Source organism: Rhinatrema bivittatum, chromosome 8 (genome assembly GCF_901001135.1).
Source record: "Rhinatrema bivittatum chromosome 8, aRhiBiv1.1, whole genome shotgun sequence".
Classification (NCBI taxonomy): Eukaryota; Metazoa; Chordata; class Amphibia; order Gymnophiona; family Rhinatrematidae; genus Rhinatrema; species Rhinatrema bivittatum.
The window spans coordinates 38,332,291-38,344,796 of NC_042622.1; the positions used below are offsets into that span (position 1 = coordinate 38,332,291).

At 41.5% G+C, this 12,506-nt stretch overlaps 1 protein-coding gene across 2 annotated transcripts in view; it reads left to right on the forward strand.

The window, feature by feature from the left end:
• YWHAB (tyrosine 3-monooxygenase/tryptophan 5-monooxygenase activation protein beta) overlaps positions 1-5,465 on the forward strand; it is a 59,225-nt gene extending 53,760 nt beyond the window's left edge. Inside the window, exons 5-6 of one of the 2 annotated variants that reach the window (XM_029612677.1) lie at positions 2,616-2,711; positions 3,652-5,463. In XM_029612677.1, the coding sequence (XP_029468537.1) occupies positions 2,616-2,711; positions 3,652-3,708 (153 nt within the window). In that variant the 3' untranslated portion in view covers positions 3,709-5,463. Of the gene's footprint in view, positions 1-2,615; positions 2,712-3,651 lie in introns of both variants that reach the window. The other variant, XM_029612676.1, reaches the window with a different exon arrangement.
• Positions 5,466-12,506: the final 7,041 nt, after the last annotated feature.

The following is a 12,506-nucleotide window of genomic DNA, read 5'->3' on the forward strand; positions in this document are numbered from 1 at the left end:
CTTCTCAGCACACTTACCTGTGGGGAAGGTCACCATGGCCGCCTCAGAGGGATGCTGGCCTCAACACAGGAGGACTTGTCACAAAGCTATTGCACATAGCTGCCTGGGAAGAGACTATAGAAAAGAGATTGTTTAAGCAGAGACTCAATCTTTCTATCATGGAAACTCTGAATGTTATGTGTCCATCCACAGATTGATTTTAAAATGAAAACCCCCATAGATGGTCCAACACCATGTCCTTCTCTTCCCTGGGAAAAGAATATATATTCTGCCTTGACTAGGCCTCTTTAAAGCTATAACAAAGTGTTTCACATTGAAGAGATCCCATCTCCAATAGATAGAAGTAACAGGAAGCTATTGGAGAGGGGGGTCTAACACCCAGAAATAAGGCATCCCCCAACAAATTACTGGCTCTTGCTGCTCATCCATGAGCTGTAGGACGACATGTTCCAGAATGAAAGGTTACCAGCTTTTTCCTGATCAGCCTTCCCACTGTAGCATTATACCCTTTTGAAGAGGTAATCTACTGTTTATCAGATCAGCTGTCTCATCTTATCCAGCCAATTCTCTAGGACGGTGGAGTGCTACTGGCACCTCTGAAGGTTGCCAAGGATAACCTACAGTTCTTCTGTGCGGGGACATGGATAAGAGCTAGGAAGGGTTCAAGGAGAAATCCAAAGGTGCTGCCCAAGCAGGACCACCCTAGGAAATATAGAGCATCTCTTAACAGGCTACCGCAATCTATAACCTCACAAGCTGTAATTTTAGCCATGAAGGCCCTCTGGGAAGCTTCATTTGTGTAGAGGGGAAGACATCTGTTTCTGCAGGCTGTTCCCTCCATTGGTTAGCAATCAAGGAGGGCAGGAGAGAGCAGCTTCAACATGTATGTGAGATCGCCTGGGCATTCTTTATTTAGTTTTGGCACAAAACACCAATAAAATGTCTGCTGAACTGATTAAAATGTTGAGTACCAACCGAGCCCTATTTCATATGCACTACAGTGTTGCCTTCCACCATAGGGGCCAGGACTCGATATGGGGAACCCACCCAGTTTTGCTTTTGGCAGGATGCTGACCTGTTGCAGACTGAACCCACCTACCTACTCACAAGCCAGGCAGATGTACCAGCTGATGCCATTATGACTTACCTGCAGTGCCATGCCACTCTCTTTATAGCCTTACCTGAAGTAAAGAAAGGGAGAGAGTGATTACCTCAGACCCCCTTGACCAAATCCAAATGTAGCATATTACCATAGGAGACTGGGAGGCAGTTTCTGCTGCGAGACCCATCTAGAGAACAGTGTCACCTGGGACTAGGTGCTGCTTGACAGATTGGTGTGGAAATTCAGACCCAAACTGAGTTGAATCCTGGGGGGGGGGGAATCTGTCCCACTAGGACAATCACGCAGAGCACCTCTAAGACTTAGCCTTCACTCTACTGGATCCTGGGCCTAAAGCCTTCCTGGGGGCAACTTACTTGTAGCTGTAGCACCAGTCCACAAGTCTGCACCATCTGCTGGAGACCTGATAAATATTGAAGAGCTAAAGGCAGTACCAGACCCCATAAATGAGTGAAGTCTGTCTCCATCTGCTGGCAGGAGGACAATAAGGAATGTTGCTTTAAACATTAAGTCTATACATTTTGGAAATACTGCACATAGAGTAGGAAATTTGGCATGTGGGAGCACTAATTGTACATAGGAATTAAGCAATGCCTGTGTTCACATAGGAACATGTGGCCCATCTTGCTTAACCATCTGTCCAGTTTATCTAGCCCTTACAATTCCCATCACTTCTTCAGCAATCCCCTGTATTTATCCCATGCTTTCTTGAATTCAGGCACTACCTCTACCTTCAAACAGCCTTTAGTACACAAGTATTTGGGGAAGACTGAGGGGTCTATCAGACCTGCATCTTGCATGAATCAGGTTATGATGCAGCTTAAGGTAGATATTTTGTTCCAGTATCTCATCCCTGGTCCTGTAAAAACAAAATGAAGTTACCATATATGCCACCTATACTGAATACTGTGTGGTATAGTTTAGGGAAAAAAAAAGGTTAAGTAGCTCTGATCCTAATGAACTAGTTAAATATTTAGGAAACTTGGGTACCAGCCAAAATTTTTAAGAGCCGGGGAAAATAGATGTGTGTTTGGGTGTCTTTTTTTTTTTTTTTTTTTTTTTTTTGTGCTTCAGTTTATTTTTATCCTTTTTGCTTTTGCTTTCCTAGCTTCTCAAGCCACAGACTGCAGGTGGCATTTCCTCCACCCTCCCCTCTGCAGCTTGGTGGCAGGCATCAGCAATCACATTTTGGTTGCTCAGTACTAATGTATACAAATACATGGAAATTGTAAAAGCCCTGCTAGTTTGATAATGTGGATTAGAGCAGGCCTTTTAGTGTTAGGCAGGTTATAAATGTAATGTAAATGTATAAGGCCAGTTTATGCAGTGTTGGAGGGAGTCACTTGTGGAACCTTTTTCCCAATGTTACAAAGTAAGAAGGAAACAGCTCTGTGATCTGCTTCTGCCTTTTGTGCTTTGTGAGGACCTTTGGATTATGCCCCTCTCACCCCACCTTGGTTTAACACTGCCACTGTTTGTTTTTGTTTTAATGTAGGCATTTGATGAAGCTATAGCCGAGCTGGACACACTGAATGAGGAGTCTTACAAGGACAGCACGCTGATCATGCAGCTGCTTAGGGACAACCTTACTGTAAGTACTGTAGCATCTGGCTGCATGTTCCCCCACACTTCAGCTGCTTTTCTGGGTACTAGTCCCAGTGAGAATACTTTTGGTATCATTGAATGGTAATGTGGAGCTGTGAGACTTCAAACCATTGGCAAGATAAGTGCAGCGGCAGCAAAAAAAAAAAACCTGTCCTTGTAAAGTGCGTGGGTCATAGTTCAGGCCAGCTATCCCTCCAGCAGATTATAAACACACCTGATAGAAGTGCTAACGGAGAGACAGACAGGGTATTTCTTTCTTCTCTCCCCATCACTACCCGCCAGTGTCCTCCTCCCCCCCCCCCCATGGGAGGGCGTTTAATAGTATAATTGTACCTTGGTAGGATCTGGAAAGCGGGTGCTTTATCCTATTACACCCTATTTCCTTTTTGAGGACAGGATGCCTAATCCTCACATGGACCTCAAATGTTATGCAAAAATGGCTGCTGGAATTTTTCTTTCTTCCTTGCCATGTTTGGATGTGTTTAAAATGTCTCTCTCACGCAGCCAGGGACATCTCTCCACACCCAGTTATGGGCTTTTGTTTTCCATTTGCATATCAGACTACACATGGATTTGGTTAAAGTCTCTAAGTTGCTCATTTTCTGATACAGTATTCTTTTAGAGGTTCTGCTGGCCTGTCTCCCACTCCAAACTGCATGCCTAGGTGGCCAGTACAAGCCGCTGCAGTAGCACAAGCTGTCCCCTCCCTACTCCCGCACCAAGCATGTTGTCTGCCTCATTGGACAGAGAAACTGAACTAGTCTTTCTCCTTAGCATGTGGCACTGCAGCAGCCTGAGCCACAGGGTTATCCCTGGCACCTGCCTTGAATTCTCTCTGCTTGACATGATGGGGCCGATGGCTCGTCTTTCCTCTCTCTCCAGCGCTGTACTTCTGAATGCTACTCTTGTATGTGTTTTTCCCACAGTTATGGACATCAGAAAACCAGGGTGATGAAGGGGATACTCAGGAGGGAGACAACTAATGGCTGCCATGCTTCACTATTTGTTCACTGTCACTCTGTATCCTACACATATATCCCTTTGTGCGACAAGTAAAGAGAATAGTACATCGACTTTCACAACCTCAGCGTAGCAACAGCAGTTGGTGGGATAACAAACAAATTTGGTGTTTGTGTACTTAAAACCTGAGATAAGTTATACAAATGCAATGACATCTAAAGGATTTGGGTTTTTTTCCCTTTTAAATACAGTTACCATATACTTGTTTATGTTGTGTTTTATTTTTTAACGGAACACTGTGACTATGAGGTTTTGTGACTGCAGGTTTTTTTTTGTTTTTTTGCAAAGCTCTTATTGGTAAACAAACTTTGTAGTCCCTGCCTCTCTTCCTCCAAATTTCAGTCTGGCATCCAAACCAAGTCGAAGTACATTTTCTATCGTATAAGTTGTACAAAAAGTTAGAGCTCATGCTGTGACCCTGGCGAGGAGGAAGGGGACGGTACCTACTACATGGCCAGTCTGTCTAGTTCTGACCGTTTCTCAAACTAAGGTTGGGAAAGTAGGTTTCACTGAATTTGACATGCTGTTTTTGGTCTAAATTTGAAAAATATATATATCTGTATTGGTATGAACACGTGGGTGTGCTGCACTTTATCAGTTCTTTACAGTGGTTGATTATTGACCCTGAAATAATGATTAAGTTTGATTATGTACAGCTAAGCCCATTTCCTTCCATAATAATTTAATTGTAGCTGAGCACTCTGGTTAAGGGCATTAAATGAAAGAAAAATAAACTCTGCTTGAGAGGATCAAGTGCAAGCAACTGGCTTATCCAGATGAAATGAAATTTCTGCATACTTGTTCAGTGTAAAACAGGGTCTTCCCAAGGGTTTTGCATTTTTACACTTTTTAATAATTTGGTCTCTGATGCAGGTAAGACTATTTTCTCCACCACCTCCTTGTACTCTTAGTTAAAATTAATTTTTACCTTATTCACTTGTATGCGTTCTGCTCTTCTTCCAGACTTCTTACTCACTCGGCTGTAGGCGGTTGTGCATTCATGTCTGACCCTTATCACCTGCTGGTACTTTTCCTACTACCTCCTTGTTTTTCATTCACATGTATATTCCTGAGATGTAGCTTCGCTAGGAAGGTCCCACTATTTTACATTAAAATGCAGATCGACAAATGTGTTGTATGGTGGTCTCTGTTTTGTAACAAAATCTGAAATTCCAAGATGCTTTCGTATCAAACACAATGAGGCCCATAGTGAAACTGCTTGGATGGATGAAGTTGCAGTGAAAGATTTGTATTCTCTGATTTAGAAATAGTCCACCTCCCAGTATCACAGTATCATCCCTCCTATCTTAACATTCCATGTAGCTATAGAAATTCATCTGTTTGTCTCTCCATCTGTCTGCTGAAGAATTTTTCATGCACTGATTTTGAAAACTCCCCTCTACTAGCTGAACAAAATGTGCAGTTAATACTTGGCGCTTGACAAATGCAGTAGTGAATGTGGAACCGAGCCTGTTTGTATATCTGGTAGCTCTCTTCGCTTTGTTTTTACTGACCAGTATTCTGCCTAAAGTTTGCTTCTGTGACGGTTTTATTGCCTAGCGCACATGTGGTTGTGAAAATAGTATAGCAAAAAAAGAAATACCTGGTTATTGATGTACTAGATTTGTGTATGTCTTTTAAACAGTTCTAGTTTCACCTACACAACATAATCAGGAACGTGTAAAAGAATTGAAAAGTAAATAAAAATTTTATCAGTTCAGCGCGTTCTGTGATATCTTTACCACCGTTTTTCTAATACATTGAATTTGGGAATTGCTGTGATTGCGTCTTCTAAATTAATCCCACTCCTATTCAAAATGTCCAGTACTTACACTAGCAGCTTGTGCTAGTGTAAGTACTAGCCAAATATAAATGGGGGAAAAAATTGTTTCAGCAAATGGTTTTGTTTCACTTTAATGGTAGCTCTTATATGTAGATGGATACTATGGAATATAAATGTTTAATTGCCAAGAAAATTGTTCTAGGCAGATAAGTTAACACAAATCCATCTAAATACACACAAATAAGCATAAACCAGAACATCACTATAACAAAATGATTACAGACGACAGATATAAAAAGAGAGCAAACTGTCTCAGGCAAGTGCCTTTAGAGCAAGTTGCAAGAGGACAGATTGAAAAGCTTGCTCAAACATGAAGGCTTATTTTCTATCGGAATAGGAGGGCTGTTTTTTCTCTAATAGTGGCTGTGCATTCCACAAGCTGGGACCAGCAATTGAAAGCGTCTTGCTGTTGCACATTTGAAAAAGGGGACTGCCAGTAGCTATTTCTGTTCATATACTGTTTTATGTTGATTAAGAACTTTGTGATGGAACAAGGGATAGTGCGGCCTATAAATACTTAAATCAAATTGTCTGATGGAGCAAAGTGAGCTTACAAAGGCATAAACAAATCTCTCACATTCAGGCAGTCCTTAAGGATAAGCTACTGGGAGCCACTAAAGCTTTCATTCTAGGCAAGACCCCCAGTCACCAAGTGGGCAGCTTATTGTGAAGTAGCTGTGAAACCTGCAGTTGACATTTCAGGAGCCCTAAATTGAATTATGGTCATCAAGAGGGCTCAATAGGCACTGTACAATAGATCAAAAATCATAAATACTCAAAATATATTTTAAATGCCTGGCCTCAATTAAAAAAACAAATATATATTTCTGCAAAGCTTTGTTTGCTTAAAAGGAAAAGCCCAATTTGGAGGATAATGCTGAGTTTCTCCTCTTCCTAAAAAATGAAAGATGTCACTGGCATGGGATTGCAGCTTACTTAAAGCACCTCGAGTTTCTGTTGGACTACTTTATTTTGTATTTTTCCCCCTCTCCTGTTGGATTACTTATTCCTCATGGGTGTAAAATATTTTCATTTGGAACAAACTGCACCCACTACTTTTCCCCATAGGCTGCCTATTCCTGCCACCTCAGCTCCAGTCCCTAAATGTAAATGATGCAACTTCTTTATCTTATTCTATTTGATATGCTGCTGTATTCTACAAACGTAGCTCAAAGCACATTCCATCATTTGAGTACTATAAAGTGATGAATAAAATCACATCACAAGAACCACAAAATGCAGTACGGTAACATGCAAGAAACATGCAATATCTTTGGATTGTGTAAAAGTGAAAAAGATATTTGGGGTCCTGGCCATGATATTAAACTTAGGACTCCCCAAACAGGTCATATGGTAGGGTGGAGGTGGAGTATCATCCAGAAAATACAAAGTAACCTACGCAGCTACGAGTATTGCTGGCTATTAGAAAACTGTTTGGCATTGGAGAGATGCTGCGTGGGAACTAAGTTGGGGATCTTGCCTGCTCATTTACCTACAATGGAGAACAGAGGAGGGTGGTGATGCACAAGCTTGCACATGGTGTGATATCTTACAAGCAGCCAAACTGTATGGCTGACAGCTGGGATATAGCTGTGGTAGTGTAAACAGGAATAACTGCAGACTGGATGGTCTCTTTCTAGTTCCATTCACTGTGACCCTTGAATTCTACTCTTGTCTTGCTAAATAAGAGCTGCCTTTATGGCTTTACAAGAGGGCAGAACCTGGGGGGGGGGGGGGGGGGGGAGGAGATTATGGACACCTGTAGCTTGAGGGAAAGAGGGCTAATGGGACTACAGGTACAGGGAGAAATGGGGTGGAAGGTCCTTGGAGATGGTTGTGGAGCAGTCTGTACTCCACTGCAAGGGGAAGACTGAGTTAAGGTGCATTTTTGAGGGGAGGGGAGGAGGGGAAGTTGTCTGCATAGTAGAGCCTGCAGCTCACACAAGTGTGAGCAGCCAACAGAGTTTTGGGAAAAACTGAGGGTGCACCATTCTTAAACATGGTGCAAAACAGAGTTGGGTTAGTTTTCCAAAAATGCTTCATTTAGGGTCCTAATTTTTGGGCATCTAACTTTTTTAGACCAATTGTAAGCTGAACTTAGGCTTTCAACTTTTTGGCTAAAAATTTTCGTGAATTTAGCCTTGCAATTGCTTTTCCTAGATTTAGACTCCTAAGTTAGCACTGATTTTCAGTACTAGGCTCTTCCATGGACAAGCAGGCTCTAACAGCCCCAAGCCAGAAAAGCACTCGCAAACCACCTCGGGTCTTTAATTTTTTTTTTCTTCTTTAAACCATCTGCTGGTTGTCTTTTTTTTTTTTTTTTCTCATTTTTATTTTTCTTAGTGTTTGTATCCTTGTTGGGATTTTTTTTCTGGCAAATCTTAACATTTTGTTTTCCCTTAACTTTCAAAAATTGATATAGATTTAGCTTCTATTTTACTATGGCAGACCAAAAAAAAAAGTGCCCAAATGCTCCAATCAAATGGCCATATCTGATTTTTACAATTGATGTCTTTGCAGTTTGGGGCCATCCTACAATTTTCCTTCACTGCTGCTTTTGCCCAAATATTACCCAGGCCTCAAAGGTTCAGAAGTTTTAACACTTAAAGCAATATTTTAAGTTTTCCACTTCTGCAGCAGTGGAGAGAGCATCCAGCTGCAGGATCAGCATCTAAACCAAAAAAGTCAGAATGAGAAGACTAAGCGTCATGACTCTCAGATGTCTTGCTGCAGTCAGTCTGTGAAAAGGAGTAACTGCAACCCTTTTGGTGGCAAAATAATGATGCTGAGAGAAGCCCAGGCTGCAGATGCCTCAGACCTGAGACATTTCTGCTCCTTAGGGCTGAATCCTCTGTGCCAACAAGCAAAGAGCCCACCTCCTTGTCGATGCCATCTGCTTCTAGATGTTTCTGCTGGTTCTAGCTCTGGAATTTGATAGTTCTTCCTTGGGAATTCTTCCTGCTGCAGCAATGTGGCTAGATTTAAAAAAACAAACTAAACTTTCACCAAAATGCCATCATGCCAAGAATTGCCTATTTTTGCTATCTTTGGACTCCCAGTCAGAAATGCAATCTACCATTCCTCTTAGGCCTATATTTTTTTCAAATCTCAAAGTTCACATTCATGTGAGTATAGGCTAATTTCTGACGAGCCACAGCTACTACTCTCAGGAACGATCACAATTATACAAATGTCATACCATTGGACCATACTAAATCAACTGGCTTGCCATTAGACACCCCCCTTCTCAACTCAGCCTTCTAGAGATACATCTCCACCTGACAACAGCTCATCTCCAGCTTTTCTGTAAAATTCATCTCATTCACGTTGCAGAAAGAAACAGAGCCTAGAGCAGATATATTTAGAATATTAAAATATATCCAAGCCCTTCACCAGATCCTGGCAGTACCAGAACATGGAGTTATTACAGAAGCTTCAGGCAAGAATGTGACAGCTACCATTCTCTGGCTGTAGTAAGAAAGTTGTATCTTAAGTGCAAGGTACCACCAGTTTTCTGTTACAAAAAATGCAGAGAAATAGTGAATTTGAAAATGTACTCTAGCGTACTGGTTTGCAATAAACTTCCTGTCTGGAACAATCTGTGTCATTTGTAATCCATGTTGCTGCTGACTTTTTAGGGGGGTCGTGGGTTACTTTTTAAGCCTCTGCCCACAACAGCACTAAAGTTTCTATTGGAAAGATTTTTTATTTCTGATCGCTGAAACTTCTGTCTGCAGAGTGAGTTGAGTTAACCTACATGCACTAGTCTGTTTCCATATACCCACACTTTCAATAACTAGTTTTGAAAATCCATTTAAAATATTTTCATTTGAATCAGGCCATTGTACTACCAACACTTCAGCTATCTCACACCAATAACGTGGAACAGGTCCTTCTGTGTGGTTCAGAAAACAGGAAAACACCTGAAAAATTGTACAAGGTTGCATCACTCTGTATATATGCAACATAAAGACATCCTCAGTAGCAGATAGAAAAAATTAAGAGAATAGAATGAGCTGGTCAAACAAAACAGTCCATATGTCCCTACATTTTCAGATTACATTTTCTACTGATTTATGCTCAATCAGGTCATCAGCTTCAAAGCATAGTCAAATCAGATCAAGTTGAGGTTACCACAGCTGCCTTAGTGCTGTGGTATTGGCCCTAACTTGACTGACTGCATTAGAAACAAATTGAAGGGGAGGTGATAAACAGTAGTGAGAAATTGGCATTTACTGAGAAGGAGGTTAATAGTGGTGTGCTGCAGAGATCACTCTTTCAACCTTTTTATGAATGTTTGAGGCGGGATTATGAGAAAAGGTTTGTCCTTACACCAATCTTACCAAACTCTGCAGCAGAACAGACAACCAGAGAGGTATGGAAAACATGAAGAGCTAGTGTCTGGCAACTGCCATTTAATGATTAACAAAAATGCAGTTATGCATTTAGGATGCAAAATGTCAACGGAGAGATACAGTATCTTGTAATCTGCCATGATCATTGGAATGGCAATAGACAAATGATTTTTAAATATAACAAATTCTTCTAAGCACCAAAGAAGATGGGATGTGGGGGTGATGGTATCTGATCTTAAGGTGGGCCAAGCAATGGATAAGGCAACAATGGCAAAAGCCATGAAAGACGCTTGGCTGCGTAAGGGGGGGGGGGGGGGGGGGGAATGCTCAGCAAAAAAAAAGGGAGGTGTTATTACCTCTTTATCAGTCCCTGGTCAGACTTCATTTGGGATACTCTGTACAATGCTGGAGACTGCATCTTCCCAAGGATCGAGAGTTGAGTCAGGACAGAAGGTGGTGCTCTAGCAGTGGTCCCCAACCCTGTCCTGGGGGCCCACCATGTTATGGAGGCAGTGCATGCAAATTTTCTCTCATGCATATTCATGGTGGATGTCCTGAAAACCCGACTGGCTGGTGGGCCCCCAGAACAGGGTTGGGGACCACTGCTCTAAAGCACATGGGGACAGGCTTACAGATCTAAACATGTATGCCCTACAGCAGTGATGGCAAACTCCAGTCCTTAAGTGCCACAAACAGGCCAGGTTTTCAGGATATCCACAATGAATATGCATGAGAGAGATTTGCATGCACTGCCTCCATTGTATGCAAATCTATAATGCACATTCATTGTGGATATCCTGAAAACTGGCCTGTTTGTGGCACTCGAGTAGTGGAGTTTGCCATCCCTGGGCTAGGGAAGATGGAAACATTTTAGAGGAAGTGCCACTGGCATTTCAATCCATTTGGCCTGTTTTGATGCTGGTTTATGTGTTCCAGCAAACATCTGATGCCACCAGTAGTGTAAGAAGCCCAGAGATCAGCTGCGAGTCTATGGCATTGTAAAAGGAAGCAGATTTGAGCAGGGTAGGCGGGACCTCATGGTTCTTCTCCCTTTTCTCTCTTATTCTTCAGTGTATCTTCGCTATTAGGGGCCAGTGCAATATGGGCGCACTAAAAACGGGCATTCGTATTGCGCACTCGTCTTCCTAATGCGTGCACAGCCTCCTCCCGGGCACGCGATACAACACGGAAATAAGCTGCTGCATTAAAAAGGAAGCACTAGATAAAATTGTGTGCTCCTAGCGCCTCCTCGGCGACGGGCAGGCGCTAGGAGCTGTAGGCTCTGACCTTGCAACAGTAAAATCCCTAAAACAAAAATACAAATTGCTTCACTTTTCCACTTTGGGCCTCCCTTCTTTCTCTGATATATTTGAAATATGTCACCTCCTTCACCTCTTTGCCAATCCTTTCTTCCACTTGACCGTTTGCTTTCCTGATTTCCTTCTTCATCTCCCTCTGTTTCACCAATTCTTTCCTGTGTTCCTCTTTTTGGGATCCTTTATACTTCTTGAATGTTTGTTCTTTTTGCCTTTATTTTTTCAGCCACCTCCTTTGAGTACGAGATCTGTTTTCTCTTGCTTGTGTTTATATGTTTTTTTTTAATTTCATATTTATTTATATGCAGTCATTTGGGACATACAATCATGGTGGTTTAAAATAAAATAAAAGTAATAAAACCATCATACTGAAAACAATAAAATGCTGTAATCACAAATAAAATTCAAAACATGCATGTTCTCTTAGCAGTAGGGATGTGAATCGGGTGCCCCCTCGTTTCTGCTATCGGGTTCGTGTGGCTGTGGGAAAATCTGTTTCCTATGGATCGGCATTTTTTTTTTAAGTGAAAAATTGTTTTTTCGGATTAGTGCGTGCTAACGGGAGTGTTAGTGCACGCAGACTCCCGTTAGTGCGCACTAAAAAAATAGCAAAAAAAAAAACTAACAAACTGTTAATTTGTTACTTTTTGTTATTTTTTTGCTATTTTTGTTAGTGCGCACTAATCGGGAAAAATGATTTTTGATAAATTCGGGGGAAATGTGATCGTTTAATCACATGAATTTTTGACGAATTAAGAAATATCGTACGATATTTTAATTCATCAGAAAAACGATTCACATCCCTACTTAGCAGCGGTTTCTGCCATTCAGCTCTACTTATTCTTAACAATCAGTACACACTATAGTACACAGCCATGTGTTTAAATCTTTTCTGAAAAGCTTGTTATCAGTCTGAATATGTACATTTTCAGGCATTGTGTCCCAGAGTTTTGGGTGAGCAATTGAAAGTGCTCTTTGTTTTACTTTGCTTAAGTGTGCCGAATGCAAAGCTGGAACTTGAAGTAAACCCTTGTTAGCAGATTGCAGATTTCTGGATGGGACACACAGGTGTAATGAAGCACTTAACCATTCTGTATTATTACTATTCAGGTTGTGAAGAATGGAGAGTACTTCGTAATGTACTCTAAATTTCAATGGTGACCAATTAAGTGATTTTAAGATAGGAGTAATGTGATCATACCTACTGTTACCTGATAGGATTCTTGCTATTGTATTCTGAAGCAACT